The sequence below is a fragment of the Tribolium castaneum genome, chromosome 8 (genome assembly GCF_031307605.1).
Source record: "Tribolium castaneum strain GA2 chromosome 8, icTriCast1.1, whole genome shotgun sequence".
Lineage (NCBI taxonomy): Eukaryota > Metazoa > Arthropoda > Insecta > Coleoptera > Tenebrionidae > Tribolium > Tribolium castaneum.
The window spans coordinates 13772885-13794515 of record NC_087401.1 but is presented as its reverse complement, the minus strand read 5'-3'; the positions used below and the strand labels follow the sequence as shown (position 1 = coordinate 13794515).

At 31.6% G+C, this 21631-nt stretch overlaps 1 protein-coding gene across 2 annotated transcripts; it reads right to left on the bottom strand.

The window, feature by feature from the left end:
* Positions 1-94: 94 nt before the first annotated feature.
* Usp32 (Ubiquitin specific protease 32) lies at positions 95-21618 on the bottom strand. Of its 2 annotated transcripts, none has more exons than XM_008196571.3 (15): positions 21424-21618; positions 20827-21289; positions 17446-17661; positions 17278-17384; positions 16889-17227; positions 13519-14176; positions 10443-11094; positions 7357-7648; positions 7046-7306; positions 6897-6991; positions 4330-4655; positions 3686-3911; positions 3444-3629; positions 1115-1540; positions 95-1022 (listed from the first exon to the last, which is right to left on the bottom strand). In XM_008196571.3, the coding sequence occupies exons 1-15, from the start codon at positions 21479-21481 to the stop codon at positions 564-566; spliced, it is 4764 nt and encodes a 1587-aa protein (XP_008194793.1). In that variant the 5' UTR covers positions 21482-21618; the 3' UTR covers positions 95-563. The 2 variants fall into 2 exon arrangements, with proteins under 2 accessions (XP_008194793.1, XP_008194795.1); XM_008196573.3 differs by having other exon boundaries at positions 6945-6991.
* Between the last annotated feature and the right edge of the window lie 13 nt (positions 21619-21631).

The window sequence follows — 21631 nt, the reverse complement described above, 5'->3', positions numbered from 1 at the left end:
ATGATTTAGGAATCTTTTAGCTTGCTTATATTTTCTTTTTTTTTGGTTTGTTTGCGGTTAGAAGCGGGATATTTGGGTAGGAAAAGAGTGAACGTAAACAATATACAAGCTTTATTTTATTGTGTAATGGCACCATTAATATTATACCTAATGGAAATATATTTAAACCGTGTCAAAAAAAGCAACACTTATAAATATCTTACAAACTTAGTGGAATAAGATAAGAATATCAGACTAGTAAAATAAATAACCCCAAAACAGTCAACTTTTGAACGAATCTGTTTACATCTTTGGTTGAATCAAACCAGGATTCGCGTAAAAATCCATCCATCCCGTCATTTCGAAAAAATCATCACGCTCTAGACTAATTTTACAATTTTAGGCTTCAAGATCACAATATTATCAACATCTATAAATACACTTTCATAAATAATAGATCTGCAAAACGGAGTAACAATACTATAATCATATAAAAAATGAAAACAAATCAAAGGGTGGCACACCATTTACAAAAATATATTTCTCGCAACTTCAACAAAACTCAACAAAAAAAAAAGAGAAAATTACTGAATGGAACACAATTGCTTACGTAACTCAGATTCATTCTCGTCCAGTTCAACTTCAGGCACGATTTGACCGTTCGAAACGACCTCGGGAAGATACGGTTTGTAATCGAGGCCCGACCTTTCGTAAAACAAAATATACGCCGAACTAGTGTCGATTTTCGGGGTTTTCACGTCACTATAAGCACATTTTTTGTAATTCGGTTCCGGTTTAGTAACGGTGGTGTCATCGCAAGTGGTTTCCTTCGGGTCGGTATTACAGGTCTCTTCCTCCTTCTCGCTAGATTGCGTGTTTTTGCGGCGACGCAGTGGCGTACAAGTCGACTTTTTCGGTTTAACCGGTTCTACTATTTCGGTTAGAACCTCCCGGCACGAACTGTCATTGTAACAGTACCAGTTCCCGTTCGGATTGCAAGCGTAGGAGATGTAATGGCCCCCATTTAACATCCCTGAATGACTCTGAAATAATTTTGTTTAACGAGCATAATGTTTGCCAAAACGAGTGAGCGCAGATTATGATTTTTTCCGAGCTATTTGTTATAAAACCTTACCACAACAGCATAAAGTTGGTATTTCAGATCGAAGGGATCCTGTCCGGGTAATAATTTGTGCTGATGGTAGTCCTTGAGATGCTCGTCGATGATTGGTGTTTTCAACAAACTGGTTGATTCTAGGCGAGCTCTGACTTTGTTCAGTTGCACTTTCGGTTTGTTGTCGGTTGTTAAAAGTTTCGAATGTTCGTTTGTTGTACAATTTGTTTCGGTGCTTTCTTCGATTGTTTTAACCGATGTTTGACTATCACATGAACTTTCCAGATCTTGACGTTTTTCGCGTAGTTGTAGATGACGTAAAATTGTTTCTTGCGGTACGGATGCGAGATATGCCGTTGGATCGAAATCTTTGAATGGGAAATTTACCACTTTTTGGGTTTTTACCCATTTGTTGTTCACACAATCGAAGCGCTTCAAATGGATTATCTGCACAGACAAAATTGAAGCGAAACATCAAAAAAATATAAAAAAAGGGATGTCTTTTCCTAGCCTACTTTGCCAAAAAATCTTAAATTTGTAATTTTTTTTTCTCCTGACAAACAATTCCAAATTTTATAATTTCGAAAATTTCAGAATTTTCTATACTTTGTTTGCCAAAAATTTTTTAGGTGGTTTCTCCGTGATAATATTGTTAGTAAAAACACAGTTCTTAATATAATTTTGTAATATTCTACCTTGTTTTGGCAAATTTTTTTAAATATTATGAGGAAAAGAGAAAAACTTCTATGTTCATAGAAAATATGCTGTTTAAATCTAATATTGAAATGATTTTAAAATTTGATTAAATAAAACCTTACAAATTTAGTGCGGTTCTCAGTAAAAAATCATTTTCCAGGACAGTTTTCTATATTCTTTTGACAAAATACAATTTCGAATTTAATGACATTCAATAAAAACTTTCCTAAATTAATACAAAATAACGTATTTTAGACAAAGTTCCAAAATTTTCTATTTGATTTTGGCAAAAGTTTTTGAATTTGTTGGGCGTCTTGTTGAAGAAAGACTTTCTAGATTCATAAAAAACTTGCACTTTGAACCTAAATAATTTTCTGTTTTTTTTTTGGAACAGATTTCGAATTTTGCCAATTCAACAAAAACTCTCCTAAATCATATTCTAGATGAAATTCAAACTTTTCTGCCTTTTTTTTGGACAATTATTGAATTTGTAAGATTTCTAAGATTTTTTCAATTTCGATATAATTTTTCAATGTTCTGTTTGATTTTAACGAAATTTGTCAAATGTAGTGAGTTCTTTAGCTAAAATGCTATAAATTTACAGAAATAAATAAGCAAAACGAACGCATTTCCAGATAATTCTGTAATATTCTAACTTCTTCTGGAAAAGTTTCTTCAATTTTTTTAGTAAAAAACCTTCTAAATTCACAGAAAACAACGATTTTTGATCTAATTTTGCAATTTTCAACTATGTTTTATCGAAATTACTTGGCAACTTCTAGATAAATTAATAGACTTATTTCGAATTTTTTTTCTGACCTGTGAAGCGATTAATTTGTACAAAAATATTAAGAAAAAAATTCAACGCTACTCATGTCACCAAAAGTCGTTTAAGCTCATCCTAAAACATAAATGCATTTTGAAAAAAAAAAACGCGTTTTATAACCAAATATGTGATTGGCATTTTTTCTGGGAAAATATTTTTGTAAAGTTTTGTAAAAAGCAATTTATAGACATAAATTCAAATTTTTTTTAGCTACTTTAAGCAAAATTTCGTGAATTTGTGAGTTTATTCTTGATGAAAAAAGCTCAATTTGAAAAAAAAATACATATTTTGATATAATTTTCTAATTATCTACTTTACTTTAGCAACGGAATCTGTGGAATACAAGGAGTTTCTCGGGAAAATATGCTGCAAATCCATCGAAACGCGCGAAGTTAATTTATTTCTAGAACTAACTTAATAAGTTCTGCCTTTAAATTTTCTAATTTAAAAAATAAACCTACCGTTTTATGACTTTGTTTTAACGAGATTTATAAAATACAGTGAAAATTTCCAACTTTTTTACTTTTTTGACAAACCTTTCGAATTTATTGTTGTTCTAAATTAAAAACGCTCTGAACTAATAATTGTACAACTGTGTGGTTACTACTGGAAAATGTCGAAATCCCTTAGACTTTTCACAATCAAAAACTCTTTATTCGCAGAAAAAATATTGTTTGCACGGAATTTATGAATTTTCTATTATGTAATACATAAAACAGTGAAAAAAAAACACAAAAGTTTCATTCAGTTATGCCAACCTAATTTTAGATCACAAGCCGTCAGTAATTTATCTGAATTATTGTTTGTTGAAAAATAAACCACGCTTACCAATATCGGTGGCAACCGCCAAATTTGCAATTTCTTCGTCGCCGGTTGTTTATCCTGACAATTGGAACAATGATACTTTGTTTCTAGTCTTTCTTCAGACGTGAACGCTTTTAAACAATTATCCAAATCAATGGGTTCCGTATGCAACTTCTGACATCTACTAACAGACTCATCTTCTATCCACAACTAATAATAAATCTTCAATCAAATCACCATTCCAAAAAAAAAAAAAACACACTCACCTTTTCCCTATTGCTCTGATACCTCAAATGCAAAGCGGTCGGATCCCAATCGATCGCAATACACATCCCATTCAAATTCCCTCGACAATGGTCCACAACCAAATCATTGCTACAAGGTAGAGTACAACCACGACAAAACTGCGTCCAGTGACATATTGCACAAATTTGGCCGCCTTGAAGAACGGCCTTCAGCGTAAAAGGGAATTCGTATCCCAAGGAGTCATCACTGAGAAAAAAAATACAGAAATAACCAACAGTATAGTAATATGCACTTATTAAAAAAAATAAAAATTAAGTATCTAACTTTATATAAATGTTCTATTTTTTTATCTTTAAATTTGGTCAATTTCTTGACTACTTTCTTGATTCTGGGCTTTCCTTGGGAATTTTACTCTGAAAGATTCTCTTAAATTACCGAAAAAATATTTTTTAGACGAAAATTTTGAATTTCCTATTCTGCTTCTCCTATCCTATTCTAACGCATTTGATTGGACAATAATAATCTAAAAATTAGGTTTATGTGACTTTGATTTTATTTAAGTGTTTTCTGTGACTGGTGACAAATTTTTACATATTTTTTTAAATATTTTCGCACCGCAGTGACAAGAAAAAAATTCTTACAGTTAAAATATACTTTTACTCACCAGTCTGTGGCATGGTTAGTTTGGTCGCTCTGCGGCAGAGGGCTCAGAAACCTGGTTACTTGTCCCCAAACCGCTTCGTATAAGCTCTGACACGTACTATTTGGACGAAAACCAAGTAAAAGTGGTGAACCAAATAAACTCGGTTTGCTTTTCTGTTGTGAGAGAAAGTAGGTTTCTTGTCGGACACATTTCCGATGTAAGGCTATTAAATAACTTGGAAATTTTGACGATGTTGAGGAAGTGTCCGAAAAGGAATGTGATATGATTGAGGCTTTTTTCAGGACAACTCCTCCATTCATTAGATGACTATCGGTTTTTTGCCTGTTCTGTAACAGCAAACAGGGGTTTTTAACTAAAACGTAACGGAATACAATCATATGCTGCTGTACAGGTGTCCCAGCGAGTCGGTAAACTCCATTATTGTGAAAAAAAACACCCCATATTTTACTGCATTTTTTGAAGTTGCTTTTATTTAAATAATTTTGAACTAACTTGTAATTGGTCTATTTTGCACAAAACTAAAAATACTGAAAAATATAATTTACAGCTGTAATGAAATTGCAATGAAAAACTTAAAAAAATAAGAATTTAATATTTGAATAAACTTTTCGAGTAACTGAAACATTAGATGATTTTTTTTTAATATTTAAAGTAAATATCACTGTTTTTTTCTGTAAGAGACACTTAAATGTTTATGTTTTTTAATTGTAAAAAGAAAATACGTCGTTCCATTAAAAATTTTAAGTTACTATTCAATTTTTAACACTCCTCTATTTTTCAACTTCTCTAAAAAAATTAAAAGCATTAAGGTTCTTCGTTTAAGTTGAATCTATTATTATGATTCCCAATTTTGATGAGATTAATTTACAAAAGTGTTAAAAATTAAGCAAAATGGACCAAAAAAGTATTAAATGCTATATTAAAAAATTCAAAAAAAAGTTTACATTTACCACCATTTACCAACTTGCCGGGACATTAAGAATAACTAAGTTGGCAACTGTCAAACTTTATTTAGGGTCGATTTATAGAAGCGTCATTAATTTAATTACCAATTAAATGCGTGATTAAATGATCACGTGACCAAATTGACACAATTTGGTTGGTCAATTCGCGTTGTTAACTTTTAACAAAGGATTAAATTTAACAGAGCTTTCTATAAACCGGTCCTTAGTGTATTAAAAACACAACAAATATTTTAGGTACGTTAAATATACAAAAAGCAAAACAAACAAACAAACAAAAATATATAAAATATTTGTACATATCTACAAATTTTCTGGAAGAAGGTTCTTTTTTATAGACAGAATGCTATAAATTAGTGTTTTTTATGAAGAGAAAGACTTGTTACGGAATATTTTTAGTTCACTCAGTACACGGTTCTTCAAATTATAAGGTATTTTTGCATTATTCAATAATTATTACCATATTACTTACCCACTTTTTAACTTTTTCAATAAAAAAGATATAATTTTTTCAAAAATTAAATCGAATCAATAGAATTACTTACTGAATATTAAAAAAAATACTATTATAAAAAATATTTTATTTAAGAAGTTAATAGTTATTCAATTTTGTCATTTTATTTAGCAATTTTTAACTACAGTGTTATTTTTTTTTAATTCTCCGATTAACAAATCACTTAACTGCAATCAAATTTTAAGTGTTGATTAATATTAAATTTCTTTTTATATTACTTTATTTTATTTTACTTTATTTAATTTATTTTTACATTACTTTACTCAAACTTTTCTCTAAATTATTCAGTGTTGTTAATTTAATTTATAGACCAAAACGATAAATAAATACAGGGCTATTTTTTAAAAGCACACAAAAATAAACAAAAAACGCAGAAAATCCCAAAACAGATAAAAAATTAAAAAGCTGAAAAACAAAAAAATTAAAAACATCTTACCAAAAAGAAAACAGTTATTTAATGTCAGACTAAAGCAAAAACATTCTTTTTGAAAAAAATCGGCTTATTTTAACAAAAATCGAGGCAATAACTGTGATCCATGTCGAAAAAGTACTAAAATAATCAAAATTGAATAATTTTCCGGTCTGGTTTAGCAAAATTGTGAAAAAAATAAGCAATCGAAAAAAGTAAATTAATGTAAAATCTTGACTAATTTGTTTTTTAGCCAAGTTTTACGAAATCTTGAAAAAAAAAAGAAAAATAAATCTCACAAACTTCTAAAATGTGAGAAAAATCTCAAAAAATGCAAAAATTACACAATTTTCTTTAAATTAATTAAGGTTGCCAATTAAATTTCAAAGTCACTGTAGACCAGTTTTATACAGGGTGATTATTTTTTTTATCGAAAATAAATGGGAGATACCCAGTAAAAATAAAACACAATAAACACAATAAAACAAACTTTTTTGGGGTGACATGCATTTGCCATTTTTTCCCAAAATATCAGCCAACTGTCTTACTTAATCAAAATAATAATTTTTGAAGCAAAAAAAAAATGTATGCAACTCTGCGACGGCCAATTTTGCGTACCCTACCCCCAACAACATAAAATAAAATAAAAAAATTACTAAGGGCGTTTTGGGCGCGTGCATACCTTAAAGCATAGAATGTTGGGCATGCAAAGGGCCGAACCACCTCTTACCTCAGGACTGCGGGCCAATGGACTATCGGAAACGGCAACCTCCACATCTAAACACAAAAACCCATCGAAATCTGCAATTTTCAAACAGTTACCGCACTTACCGACATCGTTACTTATCTCTTCGGTTTCTTGATGATCCTCTGGTAACTCATAAGCGTACAATTCGGTCGCCGTGCCCGGATTTATCCGGACATCGTCGTTCAACACTTGTCTGATTTGCGAATAGGCAAGTTCGGCCAGAAGCAGGCGTTCGGTTTTGATATTGCACAGACGTTCGAGCTGTTGCTTCAGTTCGATATATTTCGCTTCGGAGTTGAGGCGGAGGCCGTATTTTATCGGCGTTTCGCCGTTTAATCTTACAACTAAACAAATCATAAAAAAAAATTCAATTAAATGAGTAATTATCATTTACCTAAAACTTCGCATAACGTATAACTTTCCATCGGTAATGGCAAACTTAACAAGTTGAATGGGTCGAATCGGACCGATTCGTGGCCGCACGTTTGACAAGTGACTTTGCTTTTTAATTGGCCGTAAAATAGATCGGTTATAATCGAATGATCTCGGGCCAAATGTTGAACCCATGCCTCCTCAGCGACCACTTCGTCCGGACGTCCTCCGGAATCTTTCAGTTCTGAGTATTGTTTACGTGCTACCCTGTTTAAGTCCTCGTGGAGGGCGTCCAGTAGCCATGCCAGAAGCTCCTACAAACAATTTTTTTTCGTATTATTTTTGAAAAAAGTTTCAATAACTTGGTAACATAATATTAACATCAAAATAATATTTTCCAGAAAATATGGAAAGAAATAAAGGATTCTTTGAAAGTTATGCACAATTCTCAAGTTTTTAATAAAAAAAACAGGACCGGTTTATAGAAGTGTCATTAATTTAATGCGTGATTAACTGGTCACGTGACTAAATTGAACCAATTTGATTGGTCCACACGCGTTTTTAACTTTTAACAGCACAATTAACTTTAATTGAGCTTTCTATAAACCGACCCTTAATCATTAAAATCAATAATCACACACAAAATTTTAATTTTCGAAAGAATCGAAGATCTTCTGGATGAAAAACGTGCTATAAAACACTTGACAGCACGTCAAGTTAATGTTTTTTGGTCCAGTCTAGAAAAATTTTTAACAAAAAAAAATAAAACTTTATTTAAAAGAAAGTGGCTAAACGACCGACCAAAAAAAAACGATTAGCGATTGGGCTTAATGATTTTTGGGCTTATTTTTTATTAATTTTTGTGAAAATTATTAAATTTTCTGATTAAACTTGGAAAAGCGCTAGAAAATGGGAAAAATAATATCATTTCGATTCAATTTAGTAATAACTTGGGCCGGTTTAGTGAAAATTTGGGGGAAAACAAAGATTTTACTAAAAAAAAAAGACCTATAGGCTCAAAATTTTGCAAATTTTTTGTTTATTTCTGACGAAATTTCCAGAATTTCCAGCTGATCAAATCAACCTGCTGAAATATTCGAAAAGTGCAATCTAATTTTTGATAAATTTTATGATTTATTTGCTAAGTTTACCGAAATCTTACAAAAAAAAAACGTGTATTTATCTCAGAAAAACGGTTAAACGATGGAAAAATGCAAAAATAACTCTGTTTCCAATATAATTTAGTGATTCTTTGGCTTACTTTTAATAAATCTTGTGAACTAATTGGCTAATAAATATGTTAAAACACACAAAAAAGGCATAAATACATATGATATTTTGATGTCGTTTGATGTTTTTTGCTCAAAACTAGAAAAAATAAAAAATGTGTTGAAAAAATGCGATTAAATAATGCTAGACCAAAACAAAATTAACTCTATTTTTGAAATAATTTATTATTCTTTACAAAAATGAACCAAATAATAGTGGTCTTTGTTCAAAAAGTGTTAAAAAATCGACAAAGACTAATTTTTAGGCCCGGTTTTCAAACTAATTTGGTGAATTTTTATTACTTCAGGCAATATTTCGAGAATTGTGATGTCTCTGGTTTAAAAATCCGCTGAAACGCCGAAAAAAAATGAAAATACTGTAATTATCGATCAATTTGATGTTTTTTTTTGGCTAAGTTTACGTAAACTGCGGAAAAACACGTCTACCTTATTGAAATATCGTTTTTTATTCAAGATGGGGTCAAATTAACAAGGTTACATAAAGTTATTACTTTCAAAACGTGCGGAAAGTGCGAAAATCACAAATTTTTGACATAGGTAGGTAATTTTGGTGATGTTTGATGACTTATTTTGCAAAATAATCACGTTTCTAGCTGGTGTTCTTAAGTCTATTTAAATTATTAAATACAATTACTTGAAAAAATATTATTTTTACAACTGAAGTAATTAATTAAATAAAAAAAATTTCGTGATCTTCGACTGTAATTTAATTGTAATTAATCGTACTGTTCAAATTTCAATTACAATCTACAAAGACCTTAGATATTTTCAATCTGTGGAAAATTTAATTCCACAATCAAACCTAAAAATAATCAGTTCAAGCCTTGTGGTAAATTTTATGTTATCACTTTCTTGTTTCGAGTAAAGCAAATATGACAAAATAATGAAGAAAATAATAAAATGATGTCTTTAAAAACAATTTGAAAAACGATTTAAGTAAAAAGAAACATTCTGCATTATTATAATTTATTTTGAAACAGGATAGTTTTAAAACACATAAGTTGTTCAGTTTTATGTAATAGAGATAATAAATTATTCATTTTAATTACATCCACTCTCTAGTGTAATTTGGGTAATTATTATTAAAATATATAAAAGTTTTTTTGAATCGGTTCAGGGATTACAGTTAAAAAAAATAAAAACCAAAAAAATCAGTTTTCCATGTTTACTTTTAAAAATTAATAAAAAATACAAACGGTGATTTCTTGATGACATTATTAGTACTTACGACTTAAACAAGGTCTAACAGACTTATTAATTAAGTTTGATTTATCTGAATTACTACAGGGTGTTTACAATTTATTTTCAAACTTTTTAAACTTTTTTTTATTTTCATTATTTCAAACGGCAACCCCTGTATATTTTGATACCATTCGATTGGGAATTAAAAAATAAATGTTTTTTCTTATTATAACCCTAACGTAAATCTTAACACATTCCGAGTTATTTGATAAAAACTTGTTTTGTTTTTTTATTATTTGACTCTACATGATTAATTCTAATAATCAAAGTGTTCATACATGTTAAAAAATATATTAAAGACATCTCTAATTATAAATTCAAATGATTACATGGTTGTATTGGAATGTCACAGAGATTACGTATGTATGCAAAATTTCAGCGAGTTTGGATTACTATCTATTCTATTGAAAACTTATCAAATTTGACTCCCAAAATATAAAATAACCAAACAACAAAGAAGTTAAATAAAAACTTTAAATTAAAATTATAATTATTATAATTAAAAATATACGTAAATATTTTTTTATCAATATGTATGGTTTTATACCAATTTTTCAAAAATCAAAAAAAAATTCACCTGCGAATCATGTTGTCCTCCGCCTCCCAAATGCGGCGCATGTTTGGTGACACAATACCTCAACTTCAACGGCGCCACACTCCTCGTCGACCCGGCCCACAACTCCCTACACAACTCGGCATATCGCCTCGCCACCATTCCCTTCGTACCCAACGGATTCACACTATTCAATTCGCACAACTGACCATCCCTTTGAAAATACAACGTTAACGGTCGCGTATTTGAAACCGCTTGCAGTGCCGCATTCATAAAACACGTATTGCCGAGATTATGCAAGCCTGTAGCACCAGGTGGCAGACAAATTGTCGGTCGACGTTCGGCACTGAGCGTTGTCTGACCGCCGGCGACCAAAGCACCAAGTTCTTCGGGCCATGTCAGGTCCTTATTGCGCACCTCCAGGAGGATTTTATCGCCGTCGATGACGCTCAGGTCTTGGAGGGTGGCGTTCTCGTCTTCGAGGAGGGTGGTGGTGTCCCTGATGTGCCACAATCGGACGTCTTCCACACGGAGGCTGAGTCGGAGACAGAGGAATTCGATCACTTGGCGGACGTTGGCGAGGCGGCTGAAGGCGGCGGTGTGGGCGAGGTAACGGCGAGGGGAGGAGATGGGGGAGGTGGTTATGCCGGCGGTGTTGAGGGCGGCGGCTCCATAGCTGAAATCAGAATTATTCACTTGTAGTTATTAACAACACGAGTGTGAAAACACAAGTTCAAGGGCTGTCTTTATGCAACTAGCGGAAGCGAGTTGCATACTTAGACACCTGAGAGCTTTAAAAATTTTTTTTGTTGGAACAATTTAATTTAAAACACGTTGCTGTCGTGTTAAAATGTTAATGTGTTAAAACTAATTAAAAAAAAACTATAGTGCTTAAATCTACGTTTTAGCATTTTTACAGCGATATTTGTCTAATTTTTGTTTTTCTAAAACCTGTTTTGCCATTTATGAAAAAGTAAACGACGACTGAAACACCAGTATTCTTGAAAACGCTTAATATCGGACGATTCCGTGCTTCAAAGCGATAAAAATCACTGCATAAACACTGAAATCGCTTTATTTTGACCTAAAACGATGATTTTAATGCCAGTTTTGTTGAAAAAACTTGATTCTCTGCTCAAAAATGACGATTTAAACATGAGTTTTTTCAAATTACTTGATTTTAAGTCGATTTTTTTATCCAAAACGGCAAAAATCGCGTTAGAAATGTTGTTTTTTTTTTGGCAGAATAAAGCGATTTCAGATTTTCTAGAGCGATTTTTGCTTTTTTCCACTTCCGAAATCAAGTGTGTTCTGCATCAGAAAAATGCGATTTCAAGTTTTCTTCGTCATTTTTAACTAAGGGATTGCGTAAAATCAACTTATTTCAACAAAATTGATAGTTTAATAGGCGTTTTCAGGCAACCTAAAGCGATTTTATCATTTTGACAGCGAATTTTGTCATTTTTCGGCAATGAATCGTCTAGTATCAAATATTTTCAACTATATTGATGCTTAAATTCTCGTCTTTGGTGCCAGAATACAGCGATTTTAGGTTTTCGATGAGAAATTTTGACAATTTTGAGCAAAAAGTTGTCTAAAATCGACTATTAAACAATATTTGTAGCTAGTTTTGCCATTTTACGGCAAGAAATCTGCCGAAATCGTGTTTTTTACTAAAATGGTGCTTAAATCGGTGTTTTCTTTGATAGAATCATCTAAAACCAGATGATTTCAATAAAATTGATGATCGAATAGTCTTTTTCTGGAAGCCTAATACTATTTTATCTCTTTCACAGAAAGTTTTGTTGTTTTAAAGCAAAAAATCGCCAAAAATTAAATGTTTTCTACTAAACTGATACTTAATTAGTTGTTTTTTTTTTGGTATCAGAATAAAATGACTAAGTTTTCAACGGCAAGTTTTATATTTTTGGGTAAAAAATCATAAAAAAATCAATGATTTATATTTTTTTTATTTAATCATTCTTTTCGAATAAAACAACGTGTTTTGTCGTTTTTAAACAAGGAATCGTATAAAATCAACTAATTTCAACAAAAGTGGCGCTTAGATTGTATTTTGGTTTATACTTTTGGTGAAATACACAGATAAAATGTTACAAATTTAGGGTCTAATTTCAAGTTTGGTCGCAAAGTTGCGCGGGTCGTAGTTGCATAGCAGCAACGAATGACATTGCTAGATTTGCGCCGTTGCTATAACAAATACCGATTTGCACCGGTCGTAAGTCAACTTGAAATTAGGCTCTTAGTTTATACCAATCGTATTAAGATTTTATGCTGATTTCGATGATTTTTGAAAAATAAAATTGTCTTGTGAGTTACATGTTTTGAAATTCGAGCAAACTTGTAGATTATTTTTTACGCCGTCTACCACACAGTTTGACTTTTTCTCCTAGCTTGAACACTTTTAGTTAAAAATCCAAAATTTTAAATTCGTTCTCCTATATCAGATCAGGTCAGGTAAATAACTATTAATCTATGGTCTACACCAAAAAAATAGAATATGTTTTTAAAGGTATTGGCAACTTATTTTACCTATTTTGTTTTCATGGAAATTTAGAGTGTCGTAAGTACAGTTTATATCAGAAAATAAATCTAAAACAGACAAATAACTACATATTATTATGTATTAACAGAATAGGGATTTTTCTTTTTTAAGTGAGTCCTTAGAAATTATTTTACTTCATCATTTAAAGTAAGGAAAGAAAAAAAATACATTTTGAGCCATTCGCAGGTCAGTTGTGAGCAAGGAATAATTGAATATTCACGTATTTTAACAAACGTACTTGGCGCCTCTTTTCGTTTGTTCGTGATTTCTGTACCAATTTTGTTCAGCCCACCACCATTTACCTGGCCCCACGTTGGGCGCCAAAATAAATTTTACGTAGTAGTAGTCAAATTACGCACAAGAGTTGTTATAAATCAAATCAAACAAACAAAGATAATGCCTGGACCCATATTAGAGTAAATTTGCAAAACGTACGTTGCGCCCCACGTTGGGCGCCAAACTAAAATTTCCATGCAACAACCAAATTCGCACAAACGTCGTTCTAAATGAAATAAAACAATCAAAAACAATAATTACCCTCCAACCACACTGCTCCAAGACGCCGCCGACCCCACCGCTTGCGACTGATGCATCCAAATACTCAAATTCAACGGATACAACTCCAACTCAACATCGCAACTCCCCGGCGGCAAAATCACCTGCCGCGGCAACGGCAACGGACCCCCATACCAATGCGCCAACGCCTTCCACAGCGAATCGGGAACCAGTTCAAAATCCCGATGTTGCACCAACGGTGTATCCCGCTTTAATCTCCCGCCTTCGCCCGTCAGCGTTCTCACTTTATGCAACGGTTCGGCAACGAGGTTCGAATTGTCGATGGGTCCCGGCATGCCTTGACTTCGTTTCGAGCCCGTTGTGCCCGAACTGCTCGAAACGCCCGAACTCGAGGCAATGCTGCAGGTATCGCCTTTGCCGAGGAGGTCCCCCATCGATTCCATGCTGTTCGAGTTGAATTCGTTCGAATCGGTGCCATTGCTGATGAGGCTCTCGTCGCAGACGATGCCCTCTTCGACGAGGCGCGGGTCGGTGGCGGTGCGGCACGTGCAGTGGTCGAGGTTGTTGCGAGGGGCGGTCGTGTAGCTTAGCCAGTTTTGCCACCATTCGGACGAGATGAGGTACCAGAATTGGCCCACGTGGTAGCCACGGCGCTCTTCGCGTTCCAGCCATCCCGTCACTGAAAATTATTCACAAAATAATACAGTAGAACCTCTCAACAGCGGACACCGGCGAAGGAAAATCTTTAATTGTCCTTGTAAATAATTTTGAGCATCTTTCCATCAACTGCCCACCAAACAGTAGCAAAAATATATTTTACAAAAAAATTTTTTTGATTTCTTGAATCTGTAAGATTGGTGATAGTATAAACATTTATTAAAGTTAAAGTAAGTTAAAGTATTCTCAGCTGGCTATATTATAACTAAAAATCTTTTCAAAATAAACAATTTTTTACTTAAAACCTTCAATTTTGTTTGGTTGTTTTTAGGAGCCGTGTTTTTTACTAAAAGCGGTCTGTCCGTTGTAAGAGATAAAGTTATATGGTATTATGGTACTTAGGAATTTTTTTTGTTCATGTCCGCTATACGGAAGGTCCCTTGTAGAGAGATTTTCTTACATTATTTTCTAATGCTTTAGTTATGTTCCTACAAAAATGTCCGTTGTGAAGAGGTGGCCGTTATTCGGAATTACGGAATAAAATTAAATTAACCAAGAGTCTGAAGTATGCTAAAGAGATGAGTAACTTTCAGTTCATTTTAATTAATTTACAAGTACTCTTACAATTTTTTTTACTTGTTTTGACTCCATAAATTTAGCGATTCCAGTGTTTTTCTACTGTATTTGGAAAATTTTTCGAATTTTCCAATCTTAATATTGAAAAACTCTTCCAAATTCATCGAAATTATTGATAAATTTCACAATTTTCATTCTTGTTTTTGCAAAATAATACGAATTCAGCCTTTTTGAAAGCCTTTTTTCTCTCCCAGAACTACCAAAATTTTAAAAAATTGGCAATTTATAGGTTTATTTTAACAGAATGTGTTGAATATACAAGGTGAGACTGCTAAAAAAAAATTCCTAATCTCAAAAACTAATAATCACAAAGAAATCTGAGCTCGCTATTAAATATTTAATGTTTTCTCTGCATGGATTGTTTTTTAAAAATTCAAAATAACTTATTAATTAATTCAAAATCTTAACAAAAAATTCTTAAAATATTAATTATATAACTAAAATTTTGTATCATTCTAAAATAAACATTGCTTAAATGTTTTAAGGAAAAAAATCTTAAAAAAATGTACTAGTGCCAAACTTAATTTATTAATAATTTTTGGGATAGCGACATTTTTTTCAGTGATTTTTGACAAAAACAACATTTGAGTATGTTTTATTAGAATAAAATATTCCTTACTTTTCATAAATTCATGAGTAAAAACGTAGAAAATCAATCTAGTTTATTACTTTCTACCTTCCACTGGTAAAGACAATTGAATTTTCTTAATTTACCATTGAAAAACACTGCTAAATTAAAATAAAAATTAAGCATTTTCCATTTAATTTTGCCCTTTTTTTAATCTTTAGCACTTGAATTTTTTTTGCTGTTTTGGCTAAATATTCTGTTGTTACAGACTTTTGCCTAAATAACTTTTCTAAGTTCTCAAATTAAAAGCAATTTTCTACTTTGTTTTAATAATATAACAAAAAATGTCTGAAATAATGTTTCTCATTAAAAAATTATGTATTTAGATCAATTATTTTTTCTTTTACTATTAATATTTACTTTCCTCTTTTATTTTCAATTCTTTTCTTTTTTTATTTTGTTTATCCCATTTATTTTTTTATTATTTAAGCATAATTATTAATTTTCCTGTATTTTGTTATTCAATTTAAATAAATAAAAATAGCACATTTCCCTAACGAATTTTACAATTTTTTGCCTTAGTATAATCTATTCAATTTCGTTAATTTATTATTAAAAAAGTTTCATACATTCATAAAATCCTCTATTCTCATTCTCAATTTTTTTACCTTGATTTTATGACTTTCTCGTTACCTCATTTTAAATTCATAAATAAAACTAAATTAATAATAAAAAAAACAATATTTTCAATCAAAATCTAACGGACAGGTTTATATAACAAAGTTTCCCAATTAAAAAGCACAAATTATGCACAGTTTTTTTTTTAATTTTATGTGATGTTTTGGAAAAAAATTGAAATTCACAGAAAACTTCGTATTCTCCAACAAAAAGCAATTCCCTACTTTGTTTTAATGGAATTTCTGGAATATTAGTATCTCAATGAAAAAATTAAGTACTGTAGCAATTATTTTCTTCTAAGTTTGGTCAGAATTCTTTATTTTTAGTAAGTTTCTTCGTAAAACATGTTGAGAATCGATCCAGATAAGTAAAGATAACACATTTTATACACGAATTTTACAAAGCTTTACCTTCTATTGGTGAAATCTTCTCAATTGGCTCAACTAGTTATTAGTTATTACAAGCAAAATAACGCATTAAAAAATTTTGAAGTTTTTATCATTGTTTCGACGAAATCTTCTTTGGCACAATCTTTCCAAAGTTGACTTTTCTTAATAAAATAACTCCGAATCCATAAAAAATACGTAAGAGTTTTTTTATGGAAATTGTCAAATTCAAAACCATAAATTCATAAAAACACTAATTTAAAAAAAATCCTACACTATCCTCACTTGAGATATATTCCACCTAAAATTATTTTTGTATTTATTGACAATACTATCAAGTGTTTTTGCATTTTTTTGTCTATTTTTGGATACGATTTGTCAACAACGTATGCGATAACAAAACAAACTTAACTTTTCGCAACTTCTAAATATAAAGATCGGCAAAAATCGCTTCAGATCGACTCACCAATATCGTGCTCGTGGTGTCTACAAGCCGGCCTTAAAACGAACGAAACGTGACAAACTTGAAACAACAACTCCAACATCGGCTCAACCAATCCATTATCTTCAACACCCCAAACCAAAAACTCCTCCTGACTCAAGCCCCCTCTCTCGTCAAGTCTTTGAGTCAAAGATTGCAAAATTTTACTATGATCCTCTTCCTTATCACTATCAAAATTCCCATCGTAACCGTTAAATCTCTTGTTATTTTCATTCGCAACAAGCATCAAAGTATGAATCATATGTTGAAGCTCGTCCGGATTCAGATAACAATCTCTATCCATATCGAAGATTTTGAAACAAACTGGAAAAAACATTCAATAGGAAAACAAAAAAATTTTTTTTTATTTTTACATTTCATTCGTTCAGCTATTGGTCCACGACACGCCGCCGAAATCCCACAGCACAATTCTTTGAAATCGATATGGCCGTCTCTGTTCACATCGAGCGCTAAAAATAATCTACAAAAAATATAAAGTTTAGGACACTCGGCTCCGGCTCGTGCGATAAAATTTCGCTTACCCCTCGCATGCGGTCAACGGAATCGGGGGACAAACCATCGACCGGACACAATTTAAATCTAAATGGCACGAAGGTGAAGAGCCTTGAAGTGTCCAAAAACATTTCTCTAATTCGCAAATATCTTGTTCTTCCAAATGTGTCACACCGGCCAATGTCTGGTAAAAAGTTGGCGCTTCCACTTCCGAACTTAGCGATACGCAAGGGTTTGAGAGTAACCTAAGATATTTTTTTTTATAAATATTATTAAAATGTAAATGAGTGTTCAGATTGCATGCAATTTTATGCACCGTCCTTGAATTTATTCCGCCTTTATAAATTACAGACTAACGACATCGGTGACCTATTTAGGTACACCTGTAAGTGGACTAATTTGAGAATAAATTGCGATAATCGATAAAACGTGAGCTGGTTGTTAAATAACTTTGTTCATTGTTTTAAGTTACACGAAAGGCCGGCCAAAGTCGTAAAGATAAAAATTTTACTAATTAGTACAAAAAACAAGATCTTGTTTCAAATAGTTAAGACTCAAGACATAAATAAGCTTTCTTGGGGAAACAGCCAAAAAATAGCAATGTTCTCCTGTTTTGCCCAAATTTTTCGAATTTCTATAGATTACTCTCCTTAATTCATTGAAAATATTGCTTAATTTTTTACTTTATCATTATTTTAGCATCGTTCTTGACAGAATTTATTAATTAAAAATTTAAAAAAATGGTACTAAAAATAAATATAAAAGAAAATAAAGCGAGAATAAGTTAAAAAAAACACAAAGTCGTGATCATTTAAATAAACAAAAATTGTTAAAATTGTATTAAAGCCCAAGCTAAAGCCTGTAAGTATAATAAATAATAATGGGTACTAAAATTACAAACCGAGCAAAAATTACTTGGCTGCTTTAATAATTAATAATAAAAATGATAAAATAAAATAATTTAAGTCCAAACAAGATTTATTAAAATTATGAAAAAAAAATGCAACTTACGCAAAATATTATTATACTGACTAAACATTTTTTTAAACGTGATTTTTTTTATTAAAATTACATTCGGAACTAAATTTTAATTACCCTTCATTAATAAAAGCATTAAAAAGTCAATTGTTTAATTAATTTTTTTGTTTATGTATGTTTATTCAGGGTGAGGTGACTCTAATGGGCTCTACCATCACTTGGTGGTTTTGAAAACAAGTGAATTATTTTCAAAATTGCAAAAAAAAATTTAATTAAATTTTCCAAGGTAAAAAAATCAAAAAAAATAATAGAAAGGTAATACTTTTGTATTTGCAGAAAAAATATATTACTACTTTTTTTGTTTCACATTTTTTGAATTTCTTTTGAAAGTTAATTATTTTCAACAAAAACTCATAATTTTTCCAATCAACTTCAACACAGAGCGAGTGATTTATTTTTATTGTTAGCATTGTTATTATTGTGATATGACAATAGACACTAGTGGAATTTTTTGTCTTCTGTTTTCTATGAAACCGTTACATCTTATCTATCCTAATAGATAAAATGTAGATAACAGATTAATACAACATAGAAAATTATACTTTTATTTTTTTCGAATTATTAAATTACAATTTTAAACATACAAAAATAATTTTTTATTTCCGTTTCACAATTTCTCAATTTTGCTGACAAAAAGGACTTACAAATATTTGCAATGTTCTCTTTCATTTTTTTATAAAACACTGTTATTCACAATAAAAAAGTTGTTTGAAATAAGGGTATAAAAAAATTTCTCTCATAACTTAAAAGTTTTGAGCTACGAATAATTTTTCTTATGACATAGAAATCATTTGGCAAACTAGCAAATACGATAATAAACGTTGGAAACAACCTATAATACGTAAATAATAGAAATTAAATTGCTTGGAAAAAAATTTATTTTTATGCTTAGCTGCTGAACGTCTTTTCTCATCACTCGAAAGTTGGTAGTAACTTTTAAAGCACCCTGTATGTATTTTTCCAATTGTTGTTAAAGACCTTGTAGCCATCAATTCAAGAATAAATTCTGTTTATTCCTGTAATAGATGTGAGAAAAAAATAAAGATTAATGTCACCAGTCACAAGGTTCTTCCATTAAATTATAATTTAATAATTTCTATACTAAACGACCAAAAATAAATTCCCACCTTCAGTAATTATCATGTATAGAGGTATATTTTATTATAATTGCACACTGATGATAAAAAAACATAAAATTTCGGTTATGTAATGCATTTATTTAAAAATTTTAAAAATTCTAAAATCAGCAATTTTAAACATAAATACTACAAAATGATTTTTCTATTCTTCTTATGTGTTTTTTTCCTCTCTATAATTTTGTTAAATAGAATTAGATATTTTTTTTTTATTATTATATTGTTTATTTTTATTTTTTGTTATTTCTCATTTATTGTCTGGGTCAAAACCTTGATCAGCTTTGCTGCCTTTTGGTCCAATTTGTAGTAGAAACCAAGTTGTAGAAAATTTTAATTTTATTATCGTATTTTTTTTCTTGATGTAATTAATTGTATTGTAACTGTTTTACTGCCACAAATAAATTATTATTATTATTTGAGAGATAAAAATTAACGAAAAATTTTATTTTGGCATTTCTACTCATGATTATTAATGTTATAAATACAGAAATATAAAAAGAAAATGAATTCACTTTCGGTCCAATTTCCAATCCTTAATAACTCATGTACATGATGTAGATTATAAAGTATGCCGGGAATGGATAAAAAATGAACCTTTTTACCTTTAATTACCCCACAAATACCAATTCCAAAGTTCAACAACACTAATTTTAGTGTAATAATGGAAAGACAAATATTTTTGTTCGATTAAACCTTCACACAAGTAATAAAATATTAGTTCCATGATTAGCTATTTACTTAAAAACAATCCCATCAAGTAGGTATAAATCGTTAAAACAATAAAGTAATATATTTCAAGTAGATTAAAAAGTGTCCACTTATCAAGTAGCTATTTTAAGCTCGTCGCGTTAAAAAAAATACAACGGAATAGATTCAATTTTACAAAAATAGGTAACTAAATAAACGACTCGTGGTGATAATAAACAAATGTCAATATTCTTTATCATTACCACATGTTTATTTCATTGGGAAAATTGTTTACGACACGGAAAAAACTATTCGTGGAAACCACACAATAAAAAACCTTTACATTATCTTAAGACCATCGAATTAATAAGAATTTAATTTATCTAATCAAAGGACTAAACTACCGTTCCCCCCCTGACACCAAATTAATTTTTTATCTAATCACCAATGATTTTTATTAATAATCTTTTGTCATTAAACTTGACTTTGTTACAAAAATAGTTATCACCAATGAATGGACGCGCCCTTGAATTGCCATCCCCGACTCACCACTTGGACAAGATCGTCGCCTCCTTGTTGTACTGTATCCAAGCACTGAAATGCTCATAGGTCACTCGATCCTGTCCCACGGGGAACAGCGAGAGCATCGTCCTCTCCCACAGGATGTTGGGCCTGTTGGGCTTATCGGGCGGCAGCGTGCCCTCGGTTTGCAAGGCGCTGTAGAACTCGCTCCTGGTGATATGCGTTCCCGAATCGTTGCAATACAGCGTGAACAGGAAGCGAATTTTCTCGTCCTGCTTGCCCTTGGTGAGCAGCACCAGGCCGCAGACGAGGTCCTTGAGGGCGATGCCGCGCGGCGTGCCGCCGCAGGCGAGGTACAGCCACTCGGCGATCGCCTGGGGCACCCCATCGCCCAGCACGTGCAGGATGAAGCTCTGCTTGCTCAGGAGCTGGTTGCCGCCGCTCAGCCGCTTGAACGCCTCGCATATCCGCTTGTATTCCTCCTCAGACACTGGAATTGGATAATTGGGGGGAATTTCGGGTTAGGCATTAATTAGCAATTAGTTAACAACAATAATATTTACGTAGTTATGTCACATGATGTAATGACAGGTGAGGGGTTTGGGTGCAGGGTTTGATACCTACTTCGCTTGACGGCATCCTCGTAGGGCAAGCACGACCGTTTCGAGTCCTTTGCTCCCATTTTCACAATTTCACGCAGTCTTCTAACATTTTACGAGGGTTTTCAACGCACGACACTCACAACGACTGACTGCTCGGCTGACATTTCCTGGGGATTTTCGGCCCGCGAGGTTGGTCTTCGCCACACTCACCAAGCCCTAATAACTTATTT

What these genes read in the sequence shown, in the direction of transcription:
- Usp32 (XM_008196571.3), bottom strand. Translation starts at nt 21,481, where the DNA reads ATGGGAGCAAAGGACTCGAAACGGTCGTGCTTGCCCTACGAGGATGCC. An exon ending in GAGGACAACATGATTCGCAG is followed by an intron (nt 7,649 to 10,442) that starts GTGAATTTTTTT and finishes AATTGTTTGTAG; the next exon opens with GAGCTTCTGGCATGGCTACT. An exon ending in TACGTTATGCGAAGTTTTAG is followed by an intron (nt 7,307 to 7,356) that starts GTAAATGATAAT and finishes TGATTTGTTTAG; the next exon opens with TTGTAAGATTAAACGGCGAA.